The following is a 26,688-nucleotide window of genomic DNA, read 5'->3' on the forward strand; positions in this document are numbered from 1 at the left end:
TCATTAACCACTAATTCTGTCCTTTCATAATCCGAAATGGTCTGAGACACCCAAGGATACAAGATTGAAAATTGCTCAGCAACTTTTGGATCAGAGACATTTTTAGACAGTTCATAAATTCTTTGCAATCTGGCATACAATTGTTCCAGTTTAGCGCGATGCACCCTGATTTGTTTCTGTAATTTTTCCTCCATCTTGAACTCATACACAAAACAATTCAGCCCCGACAATACAAACAACAGACAATAAAACAAGAATGAGTTCAAAACTAGATGAAAGGAAGAATCATGACTAGTAAGTTATCAAAGTTAAACTTTGATTATCAATTCACAAGATAAGTTACTGCTGAAGACAAAACTATATGATTAGATAATGTTCCTACAACAACTCACAAACAAACAATAACTTGTTGAATTGAACAAACAAATTCATGCTGGTGATTAACCTTCACTAACATGTATAACAAAATGGACAATACAAATTCCAACAAACAAACAAATTCCCGAAAAAGAGCACAATGAGCCTAGTTTCAGGAAAATTACAATTTTAACTGAAATAAATTTAATTTCAGACAAATACAAATTGACAAGAAACCTTGCTCTAGAACAAGGCTACAACCAACTTAAGTTGAGCATAGATCAGACCATTCTCAACATGCCAACTATTGGCAGATCTGCAGTCTGGGATTTTGGCGCTACAGTTCGAATTCCCTGACCAGACCACATATATATCAAAAAGTGTTTTATTTCAATGCAAATATCAATCTCGTCCAGCTGACATTCGTAGTTAGGTACCGTATTTATTGTATATAGTCTATTATTTCAAAAGATCTATTGTTCCAATTAGCCTTTTGATTGAAGCTCCTATAATTCATAATAATAATAATGATCAGAGGAAACAGAAACACAAGTATGAATGGAGTTAACAAACAATGAAAACATAAAAAAATCATCTTTAACTACTCAGAACTTGGATATAATTTAAAGCCAATACGGTAATAGTTCTCGGAATTTTATTCAGGGCAAGATGTTATTGATCAAGTACTGTAATAATAGTACAATTTTATTACTTTTATCTCAATGCAATAACAAAGTACATTGTTGTATTAAGATTAAATCCAAAACAATATAGTTCCTATTATGAATTTTCATTTATCATATCATATTTTTATAGTAGAAAAGTCTAGGACAGTTAGATTAAACTCCGAAAAAACATTTGAAAAATATTGAGTGCTGTACATATAGAATGGCTTAATATCCAATACAATTAAAACTTCTTCAATTTTGATTATTTTTGATAGCCGCGAGGCCATTATTTGACCATTTGAAGGCGCTTAATCCTAATGTGCAACTGCTCTGTCTGGAACCCATATATACTTTTAACAACTTTAATGCCAGTGACATTGTTGATGGTCATAAAACCACAGAATAGATACAGAATGGAAACTTGTAATCAAATGCCTATCTAACCAATGCTTTTTACATGACCCCAATACTAAACACGTCACGTGACTTTGGGAAGTTCCAATCCTGGTCTTCTGATTGGCTCGTGGCAGTGAACGAGATCAATTGATCTGGATCATTAAAGTGATCCAAACCTACCATCGATACTATTAGGCCAGTTTCACACAGCAGAGTCCTCGCTCCTGGAAGATCATATTACTGAAGATCATATTTCATATTTTGCAGCTCTCCTGTACTTTCACATGGGGATCTTACGAATAAGCTGACATATCTAACAACTACGCCGACGTTTGCTCAAAGTATGACTCATCACTTTTTCTCAAAGTCTAACTTCCTTAAAAATATAGATAGAAGATTTCGGATTTCGGATTTGGATTCAGCGACCCCAAATTATTTAAAGCGTAAGTCCCATTTTCAAAAATACCTAAAAACAAGGGATTTATAGCTGTTTTTAATATAGCTTTCCATTATCATATGATTATAGTACGTACTAAGATGATAATAATAATACTCCTGCCTCACAAAGGGACAGGCAAAGGTTTCAAGAAGTTTTTGAACATCTGAGAAGTTTAAACATAAACATTTTTAATTTTTAAAAGTTCTAGATTTCCAAAAAAATATTGAACTGTGAAAAGATGAATCCAAATATGAAATCATAAATCATCTCCACTCATCACCCAATAAAATAGGAGGAAAAGGAATGTTGTACAGTAAAATTCACTAAATTTCAGTTGTCATTCAACAATCCAATTTATCAGGTTCAAATCGTTGAATATCACTTTAAATTCCCAGCAATTATTGACTATTTCTTTTTAACTTCCATCCAACTTTTGGTGACTTCATTCCGGTCCTTGTAGATGTCAAGACTTTTATCCCAAAGAGCAGGTCGGTTGCAAACTGCAGTAATCAACAGCTCCACATCAAACCCAGACATCGTGTAATGGCAGGTGTCAAAGTCAAGTCAAGTAAACAACTGACAAGTCAACAAGTGTCAACTGAAGAAGTGAGTGAGCAAGCACAGTGCTGCCATAATGCAAAGAGCATAACCATTGTAACAACTTTTCTAAATTATCATACTGTATTTCGTGAAGTCATGCTTTGTTAAAGCCAGTTACTCAGAAAGTGTTTTTTTGTTGTTTGATGTTTTTCGTCCTTATGAATTCTGTTGAATCAAACATAATGTTGTTTGTAATGTAAAGAATTCATAGGAACGGTAAAAAATCACTTTTACGAAAATCAATGTACATGTAACTGGATTTAGAAGATCAATACGATAATGTGCTCTATCACAATTTAATCACAGAAATGTTTAAGTGAAAACGTTGGGCGCAAACCTTCTGCCATGAGGAGACAAATAAATTTATGAAAAGCTTGATAGCTTGAATAGTGATCTGATATTTGTTACACATTTTTAGTCTAAGACATAATATGTCTGAGACTAATTTTTAATGTTTCTTCAATCGGCAGGAAAACTTTGGTTTTTCAAAGTTATCTTACTCCCTTATTTTGGGGTATTTTCAGAAATCAAGATAAATATCCTACCAAATTTCCTACACGAATACAGTTTAAGTTGTATTATAATAGCTACAGTACTTACGTAGTGTATAGTACAATACCTGTTCGTTTTTACCATATAATTATATGATAATAGAAAGCTTTATTAAAAACAGCCATAACTTCCTTGTTTTCGGATATTTTCGAAAACGGGACTTACGCTTCAGAATCTTTCTATCTTCATTTTCAAGAAAGATAAATTTTGAGAAAAAGTGAGGACCGGAGAGACGTAGAATCACCATGTGAAAGCGACGATATGTCCACTAGTATCTCGATCCAAATGGGTTTCTGCTTGCCTCGAGGGGAAAAGACGTGACAAAAGGAGGTTCCTGGCTGGGAGTCACCATGTGAAAGACACGATTGGACTCAATGTACTTCGACAAAAAAACGTGAACACTGTTTAGTGTTCAAGTTGCACGTCTCCTATCGTGTGAAAGTGGCCTTACAATGCGGCGCTTCCTAACAAGATGGCGGATTTTAGCGTCAGGGTACTAGCCAAGTTTCCATACTGTATGTATACTGTGATGCAAGTGTGCACCGGGCCTTGTTCCGAAACAAATAGTTTTGCACCAGTCATGTGATGATAGGTATAGTGAGGTCCACGTTATAATGACAGTATTTGATCAACTTTGGTTTTGCTATCCTTGTCTATCATTCGACAAAGCCGGTTGTACTATCGTTTTCTAGGTCCACAACCTTGCCAATTATGTTTTTGAAAGTGTAGAAATATGATTAATTAATGCAGAGAATCGGCATTGCTATTCTTCTATCTTTATCTACTGTTATTATAACGTGGACCTCACTATAGTCACGTAACATGGAACACAGAGAAGAGGATGTTCTCCTACTTTTTGCATCAACGAGTCGCATGAATTGGGAATATCTGGAACTCAAAATATCTTGCAGCTGGCCGGAATTGGAAATATATAGAACTCCGAATATGTTGACAGGCAGAACTCTGAATATCGTACAGACCGGTGGAACTCAAAATATCTTGTCAGCTGGTGGAATTGGAAGTATGTGGATTTGGAAATATATCGAATTCACAATATCGATCGTTATTAGCGAGACTGTGTAGATGTGGGATGAAACAAATTTATCGCAAAACGAATGAAGGGCTCTATAGTTAACCTAAAATAAATTCATCAACACATCAACAGTCGTCAGTCTTGTTTGTTGAAACAGATAACAGAGATTTGAAAACTTGCATGATATGTACATGACTATTATTTTATAAACCAATATAATTTTAATTCGTGTTTTCACGGTTGGTTATGGTATTAGTTATAAAATGAAGTCGCAATAATGTAGCCTACCTAATAAAAAAATCGTTATTATAACAAGAAAGAAACTGACTCTCATGTTCGTAAATATTATGATAATATTATATCACTTCCATTTATTTGTTGGTGCAATCGCAAATCATATGAATATAATTGGAAAAGGAAGACAGACCAGGTCCAAAAGTATTCTATTCCCAAATTTCGATAATGAAAAACAAGTCCAAAAAGATCAGCCAAGTTGTTTCTACTGTTTAAAGTTCAAGTCCAATATTTCCGTCCAAAATTAATATATAATGAGCTATGAATTACCCCAAGTGGGCTAATTAGTCCATATTATTCCAGAAAATAAGTCAGACTTGAACCATTTCTCAATAACAAACACATTACCAGTACTCCCACTTTGGCACTGATATTTTGAGGTCCAGATATTTCCAATTCCGCCATCTGACAAACAAATAATTTGAGTTCCAGATACTCCCAATTCCGCCTAGCAGCATATTCCGAGTTCCGGATAATTCCAATTTCGCTGTCTGACAAATATTCGGAGTTCCAGATATTTCCAATTTCGCGGCCCCAATCAACTACACCGTTCACCGTTTTCTCAGAACGAACCCAATAGTGATTCCTTCTCTCTAATGGCTAACCTCAATTTATAGATAATGTTTGCTGTTTAGTGCTTCTTCTATGCAGATGCTTCTATCTGTGGTGTCATCTGCTCTTCTTGAACCGTTTTAACTTTTTAACCTCTCCTCGTTCAAAATGGCTCTAGCTACCAAGAACCTTTTCAACCTTCTCTCTAAAGTAAGTATTTTAAATATCATAATTTTAGTTATTCCGTATTTAGTTCCATTTATTAAGAGGACTTTCTTTACAAAGATCATTTCTGTTTTAGGGACTGAAATTTCATCCAGTAACATCTTCCAGCTTGGTTAAATTTGCCCACACATCTTCAGAAAACGTAAGTTAATTTACTACTTATCAATAATTTTTGTTTCTTGTTTAGGTTTAACTAAACGTTTCAATATTTCTATGATAATTTTTTGTAATTGTAATAATAATATTATAAAATGTTTGTCTATTTTTATATCAATGGATCCTTGATTAAGCACAAATTTATTGAGATATTTCTTGCCTTGATATTAAGTATTTAGATAAGATAACGTCTTCAGTTTTTTATTCACACTTCAAATAATTTATTTCTTATTGTAAATTTTTCTCAGATTCCAGAGGGTCGTACCAAATGTACTCTAATCCCAGGAGATGGAGTTGGGCCAGAATTGGTGTATTCAGTTCAGGAGGTTTTCAAGGTAGATTTCATCTAACATTCTAACCTCCACTATTGTTTGGGCATAATCACATTAGATGCAGGTATGTGCAACTACCCACGCGTGATCATGCTTGAACACGCGTTCAGATGAGAAACAAAGCCTGTAAAGAATAGGAGCACTCACACTGAACGTTACCAGCAAGTGCAGCGACAAAGTCACAACTTGTTTTAAGGCTCTTTCCAGATTTTATCTTTCATCTGCCCTCGTGGTCATACATGCATTATCTCATTTGCACTTGCACACATCTAATGTGATCATATCCTCACCTATTAATTATTCTTTACTCATTGGTTAGTCTATTGGTAACTGTTGATTTTTGTAAGACAAGTACCAGCAATTACAAGCTCTATCCCAGAAAAGTACTTACCATTCAACTAGTGACGTGACAAGTGAAGTCTGTTCTACAGAACTTGTGCTTATGCCGCAAGATATGTACAATAATGCCACCTATAGTCCGAGAGATATTACTTTTAACATGAAGAGGGAAAACTATGTCCTTCCACAGTTTGTTACATGGACAGAGTAGTGGAGTAAGCATGCTGCGCACAATTGTATACTGACATAAAAGTAGGGAGAATGCTGTTAGATAGTGGGAGTGATTAGTGAAGGAAGAAGTGTCGCTGAATGAAAGCCGTGTTGATAGAATAATATCTCTCGGACTATAGATATCACAGTTGAGAATAAAAAGGCCAAGAACATTTTAAATAGGCTGCACCTAAACTTAACGTTGCGGTCGGTTTCAAAGGATTACTTGAAATGATTGTGATTCAAGCTATTAGAATATTGATTCGGATTTTAATTTTTGCTAGCTTTTATGTCAAGAGTTACATACCTTGACAAAATTTAGAAGTCATGTCTCTGGGGTACTCAGTCACACCATACCATGCCCTATGCACATAGCCATATTAACCTTTCAGAACCAAGGTCTTATCCACAAATGTGGTCTTTAACCTCATGGTTACAGGTCATTCGCTCCCAGCTGACTGAGTACAAGACTCATCACATCATCTGCCTGGTGATCTAGTCTCCTTGAAGTTGTGGGATTTGTCTTTGATTCGACTGGGCCAGTCACATTCAGGAAGTGGTCAAGAGGCTATCATCATTTATACTGAAACTCCCTTTTTCAGGCTAGGTATCTCAACAGTTGACAGCCACTCCATTGTTCTCTGCCTGATGTACATAAAAATCAACCTGGTGATTACCCTGTCAGATGTGCAACTCTACAATACCAAGCATTGAGAGATGTTGAATATTCCCAGGCTACGCTTTATTGGCTATGCCATATATTTTAGCGCTACGCCACTTAACCAAGCTGCCTGCACGGGTGAAGCAGCTGGATATGAACATTTCGAGATATTTGAAGGGAAACCCTAATATTAAGTTATCGTGACCAGGAGATCTTGTATGATTACTTGACACAAATTATGGTATATTAACAAGCTATCAAAATGAAAAAGTTTTCTCAGGAAAACATTTTTTCCGATCATTAATTTTGGAGATATGATCGCCTAAAGTTCAAATTTTTGGGACAACATTTCAAATTCGGTGAGATTTAGAGGATAAATTCTTCATGTTATTTTTGATTCAATAAAACAATTTTTTAATATAATTTTTTGAGAGAAAGTTATTCAATTTACCAAAATTGACCAAAAATAACTAAACCAAAAGTTATTTTTGGTCATTTTTAGTAAATGAATAACTTTCTCAAAAATTGATATTTCAGAAATTTTTTTATTTCATTCAATTAACAATACCATGAAGAATTTATCCTTTAAATCTCATGGAATTGGAAATGTTCTGTCCCAAAAATTTAAACTTTATGCGCTCATATCTCAAAAAGTAATGTTCGGGAAAAAATACCTGAGAAAACTTTTTTATTTTGATAGCTTGATGATATATAATACAAATAGAAAAACTTTGAAAAATATACAAAGTTCATTTTTAGCCTTTGCACAGCCTTAACCGAGGATGGTTATAGAACTAGTCTATTTTCAATTCTTCAAGATTCCACTCGGTAAAGTTTTCAGTTTGTCAAGTCTTAAAATAGACCCTTGCGTAGCACCGGTTTCCTGTTTCCTGAAAATTATTACAATTTCTATGTTATTAGAAATCAAATGTATTTTTGAGCTGAACTTGTTTGTGCAGGCTGCTAATGTACCCGTTGATTTTGAGATGTTCTTCCTGTCTGAAGTGCATCATGCTATTAGTGCACCACTCGACGATGTATCCAACTCAATCAAGAAGAATGGTATCTGCCTCAAGGTGAGTAAAATGATTGGTTCATGACTAAAGAATTAATGAACGAGTAAAGATGAGATACAGTTTGAATTACGAAAATTGAATAACTATGATTTGAACTGTAGTGACGGTCATGTGCCTATTGTGATTTTGATAATATAATAACCATATTTTTAAATTGACACTATTTTTACTTTCCTTGCCCTATTACCATAGGTAAGGATAGTATTGCTTTCCAAAAAAAATTAAGGTACCCTAATTTCAAGTTTTCTATACGTTTCAAGGTCCCCTGAGTCCAAAAACATGATTTTTGGGTGTTGGTCTGTGTGTGTGTGTGTGTATGTCTGTGAACACGATAACTCCTAATCAACCGATTGACTTGAAAATTTAAACTTGAGGTCCTTCCTTATACCATGAGGATCTGACAATAAGAAATTCAATAAAATTGCTTTCAAAATGATGGCCATACCCTACAGCATGTCACGACTGCATGTCATGTAAGTGACAAACGCCCTTTTAAATCATTCAAAATGGCGGATAATTACTAAAAAACCATGTTTTTCACGGTTTTCTTGAAAATGGCTTTAACCATTTTCTTCAAATTTATACCATTGATTGCTATTTATAAGCCCTATCAACTGACATGAGTCTCATTTCTCGGAAAATTGCAGGAGCTCCGTAATATTATTGAGAAAAATGGCGGATAATTACTAAAAAAAAACATGTTTTTCACGATTTTCTCAAAAATAGCTTGACCGATTTTTTTAAATTCATACCCTGTATAGTCATTTATCAGCTCTATCAACTGGCATGAGTCTCCTTTCTTGGAAACTAATGGGGGGTCCACTCCATCCTTGAGAAATGGACTTAGTAACCTCCTTCTAGTGCATGAGGTAGGTAGGTAGCGCAGTTCATAAAAAGAACACATAGTCGAGATATTTCATATGTAGAACAACTGTTTTGACGACTTTTAAGAAATGACAATAAAAAATCATCGAATTTTACAATGTACACAAAGGAAAAAGTATTTTGAAAACAATTATATATACAGAAGTCTGATCGTAGTTTCAAATATGAGCAAGGAAAGTTGTGTGAGTGTACCACACCAGATTTTTTTCCAATAGTATTTAATTATGTTATAATAGGTTCCAAATTACTACTTGTGTGTCTTGTATGTTGAGGAGGCAGTTGTGTGTGTTGACCTGTTGCTTAGATTAATAAATTGATATAAATTATTTTTTAATACATCATTAACAAATAAGTCCTCTTTACTAGCCAATCATGATCTTGTTACTATGCTTAGAAAAATCGTGAAAAATCAATAATCTAGTATTGTCTTTTTTGTTATAATTATGTATGGAATGAATTATTATGTTTATAATATATAAATATTTATATTATATACATTATTTATATGTTTAATTCTAATCTATTCAATAATGTGCTTTCAGTACACCCCGGTACGCCAGACTTGACATTCCTAACACGACTTGTGTGCTATCAGTAAAACCATAGAGAAAAGATAGCATAATAAGCTATCTCATGGTGAAGGTCGTTTATGTTTCACATTTCAAGTCGTTTTTTGTTAACTCAAGCCGACTACTGTATATTATTACTGTTTTGGCCGGGTGAAAGTGTAAGAACGGAACATGAGAGACTACAAGCGTCACATAGCTTCACAAGAAAACTTTCTCAATCGGCTTGAGTTAACAGTCAAATTTGGAAAAAAACGTGAAACCATGGGATATCTTTTTATGCTATCTTTTCTCTATGGTCAGACTAAACCATTCCTGAAAAATTTGCCTCCAGTGCACCTCGTCACGCCGGACTTGAACCGATTGGTGTGCTTTCAGTACAGATCAACTATTCCACATTTGCCATTGGTTTCAGGGCATCCTGGCCACACCGGACTATAGCCACACGGGCGAACTGCAGACGCTGAACATGAAGCTGCGCCGCGTGTTGGACTTGTACGCGAACGTAGTGCACGTGAAGTCGTTGCCGGGCATCAAGTGTCGCCACCAGAACATCGACACCGTCATCATCCGCGAGCAGACCGAGGGCGAGTACTCGGCGCTCGAACACGAGAGTGTCAAGGTACACACTATTCATACACTGCTATAAGGCTGGCCACTACCTGCATGACATGTTTACATGAACACATACACATGTTCATGATCAGCGAGATGCTTCTAACATAAAATAAACAATAAATAAACCACTGGAGAATCACAACTTATAATGATAGAAAAATAATTCAACCTCGAATAGAGCAGCAAAGAAAATAAACAAAAAATGGAGAACAAAAACCTAACCTCGACAAATTTTGCTCGAAGCGTTTCGCGGTAATCACAGCTGTGATGACACTACAATTTTCTACCGTTAGTGGCCAGACTAACAACCTCTCAAGCACTAGTCACGATTTGAGACACCCGCTTCGCTTGTACAGCGATCCAAGAATACAGTAGCATTATTATCTTTATTGTCAAGAAAGAAATTATTGAACCTACACATAACATACAGCAGCAAGACAGCGATCCAAGAATACAGTAGCATTATTATCTTTATTGTCAAGAAAGAAATTATTCAACCTACACATAACATTGCGAAAGCAAGCCACAAAAAACCTCAAATAATTTACTTGACACTACTCAGCTAGGATAGTCCTGTGCACTTATCAACAGAGTGAACATATAAATAGATGAGGGAATAAATAAGAATAAAGGAGGTACAATTTCATATCATTAATATTATATCCTTAGTTCTATTTATATAGCTTTCATTGGAGATTTGAAATAAAATAAATATTATTGTACAGTTATAATATTCAGGCAGGTTAAATGCAATTTCTAATAAAATCTCCCATCTTTGATACCTGGCCGGATTGGCTACATCATAATTGGGCGCGATTTTTGGACAGTTCCATTCTTCAAATTTCCTTCTGCTATTTAGTTCTTCGGTCAATATTTGCAGTAGCAGAAGTCCCTAGTTAGGACTTCTATTGGGAGTATAGCGTTCATTGGATGTTTGAAATAAGTATTCTACAGATTATATTATTTTAAATCAAATACATCCTAAAAATTCAGGACAGCTACCCTGGAGCTGTCCTGAAACAGGAGCAGGAGCTGGTTGTGGGTTTCTAGCTGCTGCTGATGTATTTGAGCGTTGAGTTTCAAATGCACTCAAAGAGGCCTTTGTTGCAACAACAAATTCACGAAACTTCAGAGTTAATTTCAAATGAAATTGATTACCTGAAGGTATCCAATCATATACGGAAGGCTTCCAAGCGTATTTTTTCATGGATTTTCTTGTAATCCTCCCTAAGAATGTCAACTTCATTTTTAACAGAGAGAAGCTCATAGTTAGTTGCGGAATTGTCCACAACAAAATTTGAATATTTTTGTACAATCCAAGATAACTCTTCATCAGTTTCTACCCTAAGGCTGAGTAAGGCAGAAGACATGGAAACAGAATCTTTGTCTTGTGAAGGTGAAGCATGATAAGAATATGAGATAAAATCTGTGAAATTGTTTTCTCAGCAATGACCTGTTGTTGGTCATCACCTACACTCCATACCATTAATAGCCTTGAAACAAGGGTTTGTTTCCTCAGTCTGAAGAAAAGCTTATAACTAACTACGAGTACGAATCTACTTTTTTAATAGTGGAAAAGAATGGATTTACAATACAGGAATGATGATAAATTTGCAAGATAATCCTGTTGTAAGGCTCCATAATTCGATTTGTGACCCAGAAGGTGTCAAATACAAGTCATGTGTTTTAGGGTGCAAAGAAGAATTAACTTATAAAATAAAACAAAATGAAAATCCAGCAAAAAAAACTCAAGTTTTTAATTCCTTCATTTTACTATATTTAATTTTACTCTTTCCCGTTTTATATAAATAAAAATTGATATGGTTGGTTTATTTTGCAGGGAGTAGTTGAGTGTCTGAAGATCATAACCGCGGCCAAGTCGCAGCGAATAGCCAAGTTCGCGTTCGATTACGCCACCAGGAATAACAGAAAGAAGGTGACAGCAATCCACAAGGCCAACATTATGAAATTGGGCGACGGATTATTTTTAAAAAGTTGTCAGGAGGTAAGTCCATGTTCCATAGCTTATTTTCTTGCATCAGGTTGATCTAGCTATTTCACGTAATTGTCAGGTGATTCTGTGTTTTTTAGTAAACAATGATGATAATTATTATTGTGATTAATAATTTAGGTTATTCATATTAGCCTATATATCAAAATATACATTTGTTATACATGTTTTAGAAAATAATATTAATGTAGGCCTATATGATCACCTCGACACATATTATTATAGTGGGGTATCATAATTAGAACTAAGTTTAGTATTAGCAATTTTGTATATATCATATAACAACTATGTATACGTTTTGTCAATAAACTACTCTGGTTGCAATTCATTGGCAATCAGAGATATTATTATTATAGTTATTTTGGAATTATACTATTTTATTTAAAAAAAAATGATAGGATAAGGTGTAATTTTGGCTAAATGACTTAATATTGGCTCTTTTGACTTGATTCAGCATTATTTCCAGTTATGACACTTCTTCGCTATATCCATGAGAATGGTGGTACTCAAAATGTATAATTTAGTAATATAAAGTTGGATATTACAATAGAATAATGTTTTTGTAATGTGAGTATTCATTATGAGTATTTTGTCATTATAATACTTGATAAGAGAGAAAACATTTTGATGTACATTTATGAATAAAACCAAATTGTTTTATCAAATCCATTATATATATATATATATATATATATATATATATATATATATATATATATATTAAAAATATTTAAATTTTATTTTTTTTTTTTTGTTTCTGCCTAACTTGAGGTTTATGCGACTGGACTGCGGCGGACAACCTAGAAAGAATACCTTCAGTTTTTATGGAATTGTTCACGCATTGTCAGACTGTGCAATCTGTGAACACTCACATAAGAATCAATGGTATTATTACTCGATTAACGGTCGCAACAACAAAGTACCTACAGGCACAGACTTTATCTCAGATTAGAGTAGCAGTACCGTAATTTCATTTCTAGCGACAAGACTATTGTTTGGCCCGTGTCAGTCTGGTTGTAATTCAAGTAGTTAGGTTGTGGTTTAGATGTGTAGAAGTTATTTCATCGTAGATTGTAAGAAGCGGTTAGTTTGCAGTTTAGAATTGTAGACATTAATTATCTTATCATGATATCATAAAAAGAAGAACAATGATAACAACAAAAAGAAGAACCAGAAGAGCATGAACAACAATTAAAATAAAATAATTATGATAACAATTAATGGCGTGTGTAAGTTATAAGTTGATAATTGATTGGTTTCAGATGGCGAAACTGTACCCGAAGATCGAGTTCGAGGCGATGATCGTGGACAACTGCACGATGCAGATGGTGAGCAAGCCGCAGCAGTTTGACGTGATGGTGACACCTAACCTCTACGGCAACATCATCGACAACATCTTCTCGGGAATTGTGGGCGGCGCAGGTGTTGTCGCCGGCGCATCCTACAGTCCCGAGTGTGTTGTCTTCGAGCCGGTATGAGATCATACATCAACTTTCATTACAAGATTTGATTCACTGTTACGCCCGTGTTAGGCTGGCCACTAACGGTAGGACATGCGTGTTTATCATGCACACACATATATTAATTATCAGCGAGAGGCTTCTAAGGTTAGCCACTAACGGTAGAACATGCATGATACTCATGACGTTAAACATTTTTGCGTCATCACAGTGAAAGGCATCAAGCAAAATCTTTTGAAGTTAGGTTTTTGTATCTCCGATTTCTTGGTGTTTATTTTTTCTTTCTTGCTCTATTTGAGTTCAAATTATTTTTCCATCATTATAATTTGTAATTTTCTAGTAGTTTATTTATTGTTTATTTTATGCTAGAAGCCTCTCGATGATGACAAACCATACTTACATGTACATGTTCTACCGTTAGTGGAACATAAAATAAAAAAATCTGGTGTGGTGCACTCACACAACTTTCCTTGCTCATTGAACTATAAGCCTCATTATCAAACGAGAATAATTTAGGGGAATAACATAATGACGATTGACGGCAACATATTTGCAACTACGATCAGACTACTGTATATGTGTATATACAATTGTTTTCAGAGTACTTTTTCCTTTATGTAAATTGTGAAATTCGATGATTTTTTTGAAATTCGTCAAAACAGCTGTTCTACAGATGAAATATCTTGACTATGACTGTGTTCTTTTTATAAACTGCTCTACCTACCGTACCCACGGTATATGGAAGAAGAAAAAGTAAAAACCGTGTACCTACCTATCTCATGCACGAGAAGGAGGTTTACAAAGTCCATTTCTCAAGGATTGGGTGGACCCCCATTAGTACCCCAGGAAAAAGACTCATGTCAGTTGATAGAGCTAATAAATAACTATACAGGGTATGGATTTGAAAAAAAATCGTTAGAGCCGTTTTTGAGAAAATCGTGAAAAACATGGTTTTTTAGTAACTCATTTTTCTCAAGAATATTACGGAGCTCCTGCAATTTTCTCAGAAATGAGACTCATGTCAGTTGATAGGGCTTATAAATAGCTATCCATGGTAAAAATTTGAAGAAAATCGTTAGAGCCGTTTTCGAGAAAACCGTGAAAAACATGGCTTTTCAGTCATTATCCGCCATTTTTCTCAAGAATATTACGGAGCTCCTGGAATTTTCCCAGAAATGAGACTCATGCCAGTTGATAGGGCTTACGAATGGCTATCCATGGTATGAATTTGAAGAAAATCGTTGGAGCCGTTTTCGAGAAAACCGTGAAAAACATGGTTTTTTAGTCATTTTCCGCCATTTTTCTCAAGAATATTACGGAGCTCCTGAAATTTTCCCTGAAATGAGACTTATGCCAGTTGATAGGGCTTATGAATAGCTATCCATGATATAAATTTGAAGAAAATCGTTAGAGCCATTTTCGAGAAAAACGTGAAAAACGTGTTTTTTTAGTAATTATCCGCCATTTTTTCCTCCATCTTGGATTGAATTTTATTGAATTTCTTATTGTCGGGTCCTCATGGTATAAGGACCTTAAGTTTAAAATTTCAAGTCGATCGGTTAATTAGGAATGGAGTTATCGTGTTCACAGACATACACACACACAGACCAATACCCAAAAATCATGTTTTTGGACTCAGGGGACTTTGAAACGTATAGAAAACTTGAAATTGGGGTACCTTAATTTTTTTTGGAAAGCAATGCTTTCCTTACCTATGGTAGTAGGGCAAGGAAAGTAAAAACAATGATAATAGATAAACCACTGGAAAATTACAAATTTTAATGATAGAGAAAATAATTCAACCTTAAATAGAGCAGTAAAGAAAAATTAAACTACAATAAAACGGAAATACAGAAACCTTACCTCAAAAAATTTGCTCGAAGCCTTTCACTGTGATGACACAACAATATATGACTACATATGTATCATGCATGTTCTACCGTGCTCCACACACATAACACATATAGGCATAACGGACGAGCAATATGATCAAATGAAGAAAGAGTCTCCCGACGCAAATTCCTGGATGTGTGAAAGGTGTAAGAAACATTCAAGTGACGAAGCAATGCATTTATCAATGTTGCTAAACAATTCTGACAGCTCAAACTCTGAGCAAATTCTAAATACTTGCACAGATGAGAAAAACAGCGAACCGCATAACAAACAATTTGATGTTATAATCAAAATCCTTCTTGACGACATAAACAACTATAAGAAAGAAGTGACAATACTAAAATCTGAAAATGACAAACTCTCAGATGCACTAGTAGCCCAGTCAACGAAGTGTTATAAGAAGGAAAAGTTTGGAAGACAATTTTTGACCCCGCAGTTCTGTTCAGGGTAGTGAGGAGGTAAAAATCAAAAGTCCCCACCCCTACCCCTAGTGCTAAGGGGGTGGGGGTGGTTCAAAGGTACCATTTTTTGGTTTCTCGCATATAACTCGAAAACTATGCATTTTACAGACATGACTATTCTATAAGAAATTAAAGCTTACATAATTTCCTATAATATTGATCGTTTTGATAATTTTTGATTAGCTTGATTATTTTTCTAGAATATTTGTTCTGTGGTGATTTGTGATATCTCCAACAGTTTTCGAGATATACGCTCTTAAAAGTGTAAAATTGTTAAAATAACAGCTTTTAATCCTATTTGTTGATGTTTCAGGGCCTACAACTCTCCAACAATGCATCATAAAAATGAATGCTCACCGTAGATTTGTAGAGCTTTGTTTTCTCTTTAATTTGATGTATTATTTCACTACTTAATGTTCTCCTTCTATTGTTATAGCGGATTCAATGTGGGGGGTGAAATTTTCATTTTGTCAAAACTTTTCATTAAGCCAAAATACGCATCTCTAGCCCGACTATTGAAGGCGTGGAACTGCTATGTTGACACTTGTTGCAGAGTTGAATCCGCTATAACAATAAAAGGAAATCATTAAGTAGTGAAATAATACATCAAATTAAAGAGAAAACAAAGCTCTACAAATCTACGGTGAGCATTCATTTTTATGATGCATTGTTGGAGAGTTTTAGGCCCTGAAACATCAAAAAATAGGATTAAAATCTGTTATTTCAACAATTTTACACTTTTAAGAGCGTATATATCGAAAACTGTTGGAGATATCACAAATCACCACAGAACAAATATTGTAGAGAATTTATCAAGCTTCGTTTCTGAATACTCGTGTCATGTCGGTTGAACGCATTTTTCTCAAGATATGAGCGTGTAAGCAAAACATTGAAAAATTCAACTTTTAAACCACCCTCATCCCTTTAGCACAAGGGATAGGGATGGGGACTTTTGATATGTTCACCCCCTAAATGGTCCCAACAAAGCTGCAAAGTCAAAAATTGTGTTCAAAACATTCTCTCCAAATTCCTTTGTCAATTGGTCTATTTTTGCATAACTGAAGATCTCACACTAAACACTGAAGCTGCTGTAACAGTCGTGGGGATGTGCGTAAACTTGCGAAATTATACATCAAATTGAAGAGAATTTGATGCTCTATAAGCTCATGATCAGCATGGATTTTCCCCATCAATATTCAAAAAGTTATAAGAGCAAAAATAGCGAAAAATTGAGGGAAAATGTGTTTTTTCAAAAATGTCACATCTTTTAGAGCAGATATCTCGAAAAGTGAAAGAGATATAGAAAAAGTTGTTAGATCAATATTATAGGAAATTATGTAAGCTTTAATTTCTTATAGAATAGTCATGTCTGTGAGTTTTTAAGTTTCAAACTTGATAGATCATTTACGTAAATTATGAAAAGTAATGGCGATAAAACAGTGACCTGAGGGAGGCCATAAGGGGTGAGTTCGGTGGTATTAGTTTCATTATTCACAGTTAGGGATTGGGTTCTATCAGACAAGTAGCTCTTAATAAGGTCAAGGAAGACTCCCCTAGCCATATATTTGGAGTTTATCAAAAAGAGAATCATGAGGGATGGTATAAAAAACTTTTTTCATATATAATAAAACAGCAATGGTTTTTAGATTAGAATTAAGGTTCTGGGAGACAGAATTAGTAAGAGCTCATTTAAAGCATCTTCGGTATTTTTACATATTTGAAAGCCATATTGATTATTATTTATCATATTATGCTTGTTCAAGAACATCACAAGTCTTTTCTTAATGATTTTTTCAAAATTTTTTGCTAAATTACTGATAATACTAATTGTTCTATAGTTACTTGGGTCTGAGGGATCACCTTGTTTGAAAAGCGGTTTTATTTTAGCTTTTTTGAAATGTTTAGGAAAGTAGCCTTGCTCAAAACATTTATTAAAAATAATAGTTAGTGGTTCAGAAATTATGTGGGCTTTTTTTAAGGATTGAATTACTAATATTATCAATTCCTGATCCCAATATTGATCCCACATTTGTGAAGAAATCATTTAAATTAGCGGCGTCAACTCCAATTTTGCAACCATCCTTTTTATCTTCACCAATGGCTTCATTTATATATCTCCAAAGTTTTGAACTATTATTATTACACGCTTCAATTTTGGTTTTGTGATATACTTCTTTTGTTCTACTTATTATACTATTTAATGTGTTTCTATAAGTTTTGTAGTTGTTTATCAAATCTACATTATAAGGGTCTTTTTTAGCTTTATCATGCATTTTATCACGAACGATTATTGATTTAACTATACCTTCTGTTATCCAAGGTTTAAGGGGACGATTTTTACGAGGAATTTTAATTACAGTTTTACTATTATTTATGGCATTTATCAAACAGTTTACGAATTTCTCAACAAGTGTGTCAATGCTCTCATGACTTCCAAAATGTTATATCTGTACATGACTTCCATTCATGTACTTCTCATGAATTACATTGAAATCGATATTATTTTTGATGTAAACACACAAACCATCACATTTATTAATTTTAGTACAACTGTTAACTGCAGTGTATCCTGGGATGTTGTAAAAAAGGGCATATTTTCAGTCAGCCAAGTTTCAGTTAATAGAATTAGATGAACGTCAGTTTTGAAGCTATTTAAACAACAGATGAATTGGTTGAGATTTGCATTTATACTACGAATATTAGTGGAGAGCACATTGAGGAACTCGACATTTTTGTCCGTTATTGTAGGAACATAATTTTTGTATAATCGTCAATTTTCGGCGTGAGTTTTTCAACTTCCAGTAATCCAAGAATATTATCAGTTATGGACCACATTTCGGGATATCTAAACATATTTGCTGCCTATGCCACTTCAACAAACATGAGTTACTCATTTCAAATATACTGTTCGTCAAAGTTGTCACTAAAGCTATTCGTCCCATCATGATATATATCTGAAACTATAAGTGTGTCTACTTAAAGCAACTATTACATGCGGTATACTATTGTAAATCTGCAGTGTCTTTGTATTCATCCTGAACAGTACAACTCTTTTTGATGTTAGTCCTTTTACCTCATGTATGTTGTAGTATGTATTTTTAGGTTTACTCTATCTTTCAAAATACCACAAAATAACCGTTTCTCGTTTTGGGTAAAAGTAAGTATAAGAGTTTCAGGTTTAAGTTGATCAGTTGATGATCAGCTCCATTTGTAATAGTCTTCCTAACAGATGATACTGTTTGATTAGTGGTTAGAATTTTATTATCATAATATTTAGAGAGTGCATAGCATACATCAATCGGACATCGTTTAGTAACTGAAAATGTTTGGGCTGGCACACAAAAATTTAAAATATGAAACCATTTAGATTCAAGACCACTTCTCTCTATATAAGGAATCTGCCTAGAATCACCTAAAATAATCAACTCTCTAGCTTTAATAATTGATAATTCTCATCATAATATACTAATTATGGTCAAAATTACAAACTTCATCTCATTATCATTATTTATGATTACATTGTAATGATAAACCATCCTGTTAGGAATCCTAATGTGTTTCTCAGTTGATAAAAAACTGATATTCCGTTAAGAGAGGATAATTATTCGATTTAGTTCAATGATCACTTTGGAATTGCGAAAGTCAAGTAATGGAGTAAGTTAAAGAAATAATATAGGCTACCCCATATAGAGCACCGTGTAACAGGAGTAAAATATTTTCTTAATATAAATTTACAGTTGAAGCACAAATAATGCCAATTACTCCCATGTGATATGACTAAATATTTGATTACAAAGTAAATACAACTTTAAAGCTGCGTTTACACCAAAGTTATTAAGGATATGTTAATATAACTTAATCTTTATAGATTCTATTAGATTGAACATAACTTATCATACAATGATAGACATATGTGTTTGCCAAGTTCCGTTCAATCTGATAGAATCTATAAAGATTAAGTTATTAACATTTTGTTAATAACTTTGGTGTAAACGCAGCTTTATCAACTGATTTCTGTAACTTATATCCACGAATAGATACTTTTCATCTGGCTGAGTTCGACTGATTGTCTTGGGGTGGTACTTGAATGAAAGTGGAATGAGAGATATCTTTGTTGAATTTGAAATATTTGGAGAGAGTACTGTTGGAAATCTATTGTATAATCAATCAGTATAATTAAGATGTGAGAGCAAGCAATCAATTCAATGAAACAACTACAAGGACTCATGAACGGTTCAAATATGAGAGATTGTCAAAGTATATTTGAAAGAAGTCAGGAGCTATTTGTGGAGTTTTTTAGAATCAAAATCAATAACTACTTGAAATTTATGACTGATTATTGTAACATAGTTTAAATTATCTTAAATTGTATTCATGCTCATAAGGAAGGACTCTGGTATTGCACATAGAAACTGTACGAGAAAAGATCCCATACTTTTTTCATTCAATCACACAAACTATGCTATAAAGTCTGCGTTATATCTAGAAAATATAGAAAAATACCCATAGAAGTAGAAAATAATTTCCAATAAGGAAACATTAAATCTATACAGTCAATACATTGATTCTCTGTCAAATGAAACCTTGAAAATTTAATAAATGTGACAACCGATCATGCTTTGGAGCAAACCCTCATTCGATCATCCAAAACTGAGTGATTGGAATAGCTAGTTCTTCAAAGGCTTTCCTAAAATGGCTGCTACTATATAAATAAATCTTCCATCAAAGATATTCTGTTCAAGTATGTTGACATCATTATGGATATCACTGGAGATTGTGAAGAAAGTCATCTAATGAAGTAAAACAAGAATAATGAGAGATGAGAATGATTTCCAGAAGCATAATCTTCTCAAGAGAACATAACATTTTTCTTCAAGACTCTGATGGACAACAGAATCTGCATAATGTTATCAATGGTCTGGAAGCAAGTGAAGAAGTGTGTGATTCCCTTTTGAACGTATAGAAAGAAATAGTTATTCGGTTTCCAACGATTTTTATCTGAACATAGTTGTGGCAAATTGTAAAAGCGTATTCTCACCTATAAAAAGAAACAGAGTTCTTTCATTCTCCACGATGCAATCAAACAAAAATCCTAGTCTTAGTTAATTCTAGAACAAAAAGATCTGATCTCTGTATTTTTACTAGGTAGCTGTTTAAAGATAATTCAGCATTGAAGTTTTAGTGCAGCATGCATTTCTACAATAACCGCAATCTCTGTCAACATCTGATGGATATTTGAAAAAAACTCTTAATCTCACTACTTGGCCCATGAAATTGTAAGTGGAACTAGTTGTGGATTTGACTAAATCCCTAAATATCGTTGACAAATTCGCATAATGATGACATGGCTCTCCTGAATTCAACTCCTACTTCACTTTTCAAGACTTCAATACGCTGCAAGATTATGGAAACTCTGTGATGAGAAGAGTTACGAAAATTCTCAATAAAGATGGAGTGATACAGGTGGACATAGCTTTTCATGTCTATGGTCTAAAATCAAACAAAGGTAGTGAACATATTAGAAGCAGCAGAGTAAAAGAATCACTCCAATAATATGCTCTCCAAACCATCGAGACTTGATTTCTAAATCTGTGGCAGAGATTTATTAATGTGGCATGCAAGAATCTATAAAGGAATAATCCATACTTTAGCTACGTGCAGGGATACATACATTCATTCATTCATTTGTGGATAAAATTACACATCATACAAATATGTTTGGGAAAGAATAACAGGCATGGCCCAAAACTATTCGAATCCCAAATTAAGATACTGAATAACTTGTTACCATTTCAAAACAGTCTGAACGGGAATACCATAATGGATGAATCAACCAAAAGTTAGTGAAATATCATTATAATAATACTGTTAGAAATAATATGAATGAATATTTAAATTTTCATTTCATTTTGATTTGACACATATCTATTATTATATTGGATATAATTTCTCAAAAGTTCACGACAAACTGAAGATTCACGAAAGATTAACATTTTCATACTAAACATAATTATTATGATAATGAATGAATGATGAATTCCATTTCCACCATGAAGAAATAAGAAATTCCACAAATAATTCTTGGAAATTAACTGACCACTATATCAAGTAAGCGTGGCCAGTGTGCAATTATAATTTAGCCTGCATCAAAATTAATTAATTTGAGATAAAAACAATAGAACATGAACATATATGAATATTATCTTTATTCTATCCTAATATACTTCTTGAAACCCAAGTTTCGTTTATTTCAAACAGTCATTTCTTAGTTTACTTGCAGAATGAGATGAAGTTTGTAATTTTGACCGTAATTAGTATATTATGATGAGAATTATCAATTATTAAGGCTTGAGAGTTGAAAAATCGTTTTCAGCGACCGAAAATACATAGGATAGCGTTCCTGAAATACATAATTTGAATGCATAGACTAGTAGGAGCGATGCGATAGACAGGCCATTACGCGCATTAATCATAGGGGAGGACCGCGCCGCAGCGTAACAGTGCTACTTATCCCCCTCCCACCGCCGCATCTATGATCGTAACCCCCAAACTATATATATATCATTGGATTCAGCAAGAAACGGCCTACAACGTTTATTGGGAGCCTTTTCCTTTAAGTCGGCTAATTACTTGAATATTCGAGAAATAACAAAAAGTCCATAATAAAAAAATACATTTTTCGAGATATTTTATTTTTTTACGGAAAAACTATGCGGTTTATCGCAAAAATGTATAGGACCACATTGAAAGCCAGTTATGTGTTCATAATATTGAGAAAAAATTAAAAGCTGTACTATGAATAGTAACTGCAGGACAGGCGATTTTATGAACGCGCGTTTTTCACAACTTACCCCCCTCCCCCCCAAGCTGTCGACCACCCTAGGACGTCACGACATCGAGTTTCATATACACTAAAGACCCCCTAACAATAATCCGAAGTCAAATTCTCTGCCTCTCTCATGTATGCTCAATGTAAGCCAGCGCCTGGACTAATATACTGTTCGTCAAAGTTGTCACTAAAGCTATTCGACCCATCATGATATAAGATGAAACGGTTCTGTAGTCAATATTCAACTTATCAATTGATTTATTATTAATTAAATTGCTTATTACTATTTACAAAGATATTATTTAATTGCTGATCTTATTTCAAGCACATCTGCCCTTGTTTGACACAAGACCAAGTCTTTACCATGTTTGTGCTCTTCTAATATATAACTAGTTTTCCCGCAACCTGGTACACCATCAATCCATGATATTTTGGGCATATTACAATTAACTATGTTAATGTTGACTATATTTTTTATTAATTCACTATTGAACATTAATAACATTAATTGTGTGTCTTTTGTTACTAGAATAAATCTTTCTTTTGTCTCAAACGTCCTACTATGTTCTATGAATTTGGTGTACATACCTCCGTTTTCAAGGGAGTATCCCATACTATACACAATAGTTGTTGGCCACAAGTAGAACTTCAGGTGATTGTCATAGATATTCATTTAATGCTTTACTACACTTTGGATTACACTTAATGAAGACAGCAGACACTTATCAGTCAGAGTAGAAAACACCTCTCTGTATATTTTTCCGTTGGCCTCATCGTGGTCCTGCAGCAGATTCCGCAGCTCCATCATACTGTTCATGAATCTCTCGGAACTGGTTACAACAGGAAGAAACCCTCTCGGGCACTCGGTCGAAACAGTTGACTCCCCTATATTCACAGCAGGTATATCCACGAATGAAAGGTAGTTGGAGTGTTCATAATAGAAAACAAACTTTAGATTCGTCTCCATTACTAAACTGAGCAATTCTATTGCAGATATGAATGCTAAATCGTTGAACACGTCAATGCCGACAATAAGTGGATAATTTGATACCCCTTTGAAACCCCTTTTCAAAAAAAAAACAGGATTACTAACGGTAGTCTCCATATATATCTTGGAAGTCGTTATTTTGGTCAAGAAATCAAATCCAATCTTGAGACAAGACAGGCACAGCTATGGGACAAAACATAATCACAACATAGACCTCCCACAACATAGATTGAAAAAGCTCAGCGATTCTCCGTCTAATGCAGGGGCATACCTGTTCAACTTGCTCCTAGATAGTCTATAACTACTAGAAAACAACGACGCGCTAGCAAAGGGTTTGAAGAGGTACGTAATGGACCAGCCTTATTACACTGTTGCAGAATACATTGAGGAGCATACATATACCCACCTCAGATAGCGGCTAGTGCCGTGGAAAACCCCGTTCAAGGGACAATGACGATTCCACGGTCAGCAGACTGCGGCGAAGACAACAGAAGTAACAAGTAACCGTTAGTGGCCAGCCTAAGACTATCAAAATTTAATAAAACATGATACCGTAAGACCTATTTTAACATCAAAGATAGTTGATCAAAGATTTGACCACATATATTATTATTAGTATTATCTGACTGCATTATGGGGCTCCAAGACATTGGATTGGAATTGAATATTGCACTCGTTAAATACCGTTAATATGAATAGAATTGAGTTATTTCAAAAAAATTGAAGCAACAGGATTCACCAACTCTTTCACTCTCAGCACAGCTGTTAATCTGAATATTTTATAAACTATAAATAAATTATAACACAATGAATGTTGGTAATATAGAAAGATTTTTTTTGAGAATATCAGGGTTGGCCGACAAACAACTCAGAGTAGGAAACTGCTAATAAACTAACATTTTTAAAGTCGCCAATAACTACCTACTATGTCTCCTTTTACGCCTCTGATAAACCTAAACCAAAGCCATTCTCTAGTGGTGCACACACAACAGCAAAAATTGTCTTGAAAATTATAAAATTTCTTGCAAAATGTTTGGATTTTATACGTTTCATGCGAAAACGTTTTATAAGCTACCTGCCCTAAACCTATCCTAATTTCTCACCGATTGTCGGCTGGCATTTATTGTCATGACATTCAGAATGTCCTCCGATTAGCTGAGAATCAAGTGTTGGTGAGAACTCCCATTGAGGTGGAATGTTAAATTTTTAAAATTTTTCAATTTTTAGTTCTTGTTGAACGTTCAATTACAGTGATGGTGTAATTTGATTGTTGCAGGGCGCAAGACATACTTTTTCGGAAGCTGTTGGTAAGAATGTAGCCAATCCCACGGCCATGCTGCTGTGCTCAGCTAAAATGCTGCACCATGTCAATCTGGGTTACTATGGTACCATGATTCGCAATGCGGTCAACAGTGTACTCCAAGAAGGAAAGGTAATAATCTGTTTCTTCAACTTCTAAATTGATCATTGAATTTATACCATATTTTTGCCGTCACACGATTGCAATGCTCTGTTTGTTGGCAAAATAGATGATTCTCACATTCTATTCACTCTGCACATGGCGTGCGAAAAGTTGACAACTTGGTGTTTCATGTTAACATTATGCGCTGACCTATTGGAAGTTGTCAAACATTGTGCCCAAGTACTTATAGCTCTTCACTACTTCTATTGATGTACAATCAAAAGTCAAACTTTGCCAATCATTGCATGGTTTTTGACAGTATTCTTCTATAACTTTTACATACAGTATAGTGTTTTTTTTTACATAATTTAATGTTAGTGTGTGTGACCTGAAAAATATAATGTTCAGTAATAAAATGTATTGGTCTCTTAAAATCCTGATGGCTTGTCAGTAAATATTGTTTGTTAGGTGCTGTAATCTATTGTATTTTCTTCTGTATGAATATTGTCATTAGTTTACAAAGTTTATTGCTTTCATTCGTATTGTGTTTTACGGATACTATTGTTTTCAGTCATTATTGTGTTCATTGATAGATGCATTTTTATTGAATAAACTTTTTGGTGAGAAAGCTAGTTCCGACACTGTTATTTCATATGGGGAACACGGTGTTTCCACTGTTTTTTTTTTGTGGTCCGAACTTCCTGATACGTTAAGTAATTTACAGTATAAGTATTCGTAAAACAATTAAGGCCAAGTATTCTCTGCTATAAGTTTCAGTGTAATTAATTGTGGGTTTCCATTCACTAACCAACTTTCTGATTTCAGATCAAAACAAAGGATCTTGGTGGCCAGTCTACAACCAACGAGTTCACATACGCAATCATCAACAATCTACGTTGATTTTGTCTAGACCAATAACCAATTGCAAAAGTATTATAAGTAGGTGCTTATCCGTGAATAGTTTGTTCGAGTAGCAAGTATTCTGTCCTGACATAAAAAATACCATGCGTGAAAAAGTTAGAAGGATATTTAACCTAAAGTTTCGACCACTTTTATCATTTTGTTTTTTAAATTTGAACCATTATTGATAGAAAAATTTTTCATATCATCTTTAAAGCTCAATCCATTGTACATAACATTGTTAGAGAGAGTTCTTATTTTTCGTTATTGAAAGTAGGCAACTTAGTCTAAATTCATTCACTCCTGAACGGATTGTTATAAAATTTGTGATTCTGTAAGTGATGTAGGTATTTCTGATTGTTATGACAATATATAAATCAAAGAATTTTTATTGAGAAGTTTGTCTCAATAATGTGTTGATGTAAGTATATTTATTTATTTAATAAATATTAGATCAATTTGAAACAAATGTTTTTATTCATATTTCTCCAATGTTTCCAATAATTATTATTGTAGTTTAATCTATGGTTATTTGAAAGGTTAATATAATAATCTATGTGTTATTGTATCCCTATTTTTGAAGCTGGAGCTTTTTACAGAGTGCCTCAACAACCTTGTATTTTTGGTTCATTTTCCAGTTTTCTTTTATTTCTGCCAAATCGAGCCATCGAAAAATTGGTCACTTTCCCCTTTTTTCAGATAATAAACTTTCGAAAAAATTGAATAATTCGGAGGTCTCAATCTTCAGTGCTCATTTTCTTGATTACTTTGAAACGAGTTAATCG

At 34.1% G+C, this 26,688-nt stretch overlaps 1 protein-coding gene across 1 annotated transcript; it reads left to right on the plus strand.

Moving 5' to 3' along the window:
- The first annotated feature begins 4,663 nt into the window (after positions 1 to 4,663).
- On the plus strand, positions 4,664 to 26,368 carry LOC111063801 (isocitrate dehydrogenase [NAD] subunit beta, mitochondrial-like). Its single transcript, XM_039437403.1, has 9 exons — positions 4,664 to 5,101; positions 5,193 to 5,258; positions 5,521 to 5,607; positions 7,774 to 7,890; positions 9,757 to 9,963; positions 11,800 to 11,964; positions 13,233 to 13,442; positions 24,878 to 25,033; positions 25,829 to 26,368. Exons 1-9 carry the CDS (start codon positions 5,060 to 5,062, stop codon positions 25,901 to 25,903), a joined length of 1,125 nt encoding a protein of 374 aa, XP_039293337.1. The 5' UTR covers positions 4,664 to 5,059; the 3' UTR covers positions 25,904 to 26,368.
- The last annotated feature ends 320 nt before the right edge of the window (positions 26,369 to 26,688 follow it).

This window comes from Nilaparvata lugens, chromosome 1, assembly GCF_014356525.2.
Source record: "Nilaparvata lugens isolate BPH chromosome 1, ASM1435652v1, whole genome shotgun sequence".
In the NCBI taxonomy this organism is placed as follows: domain Eukaryota; kingdom Metazoa; phylum Arthropoda; class Insecta; order Hemiptera; family Delphacidae; genus Nilaparvata; species Nilaparvata lugens.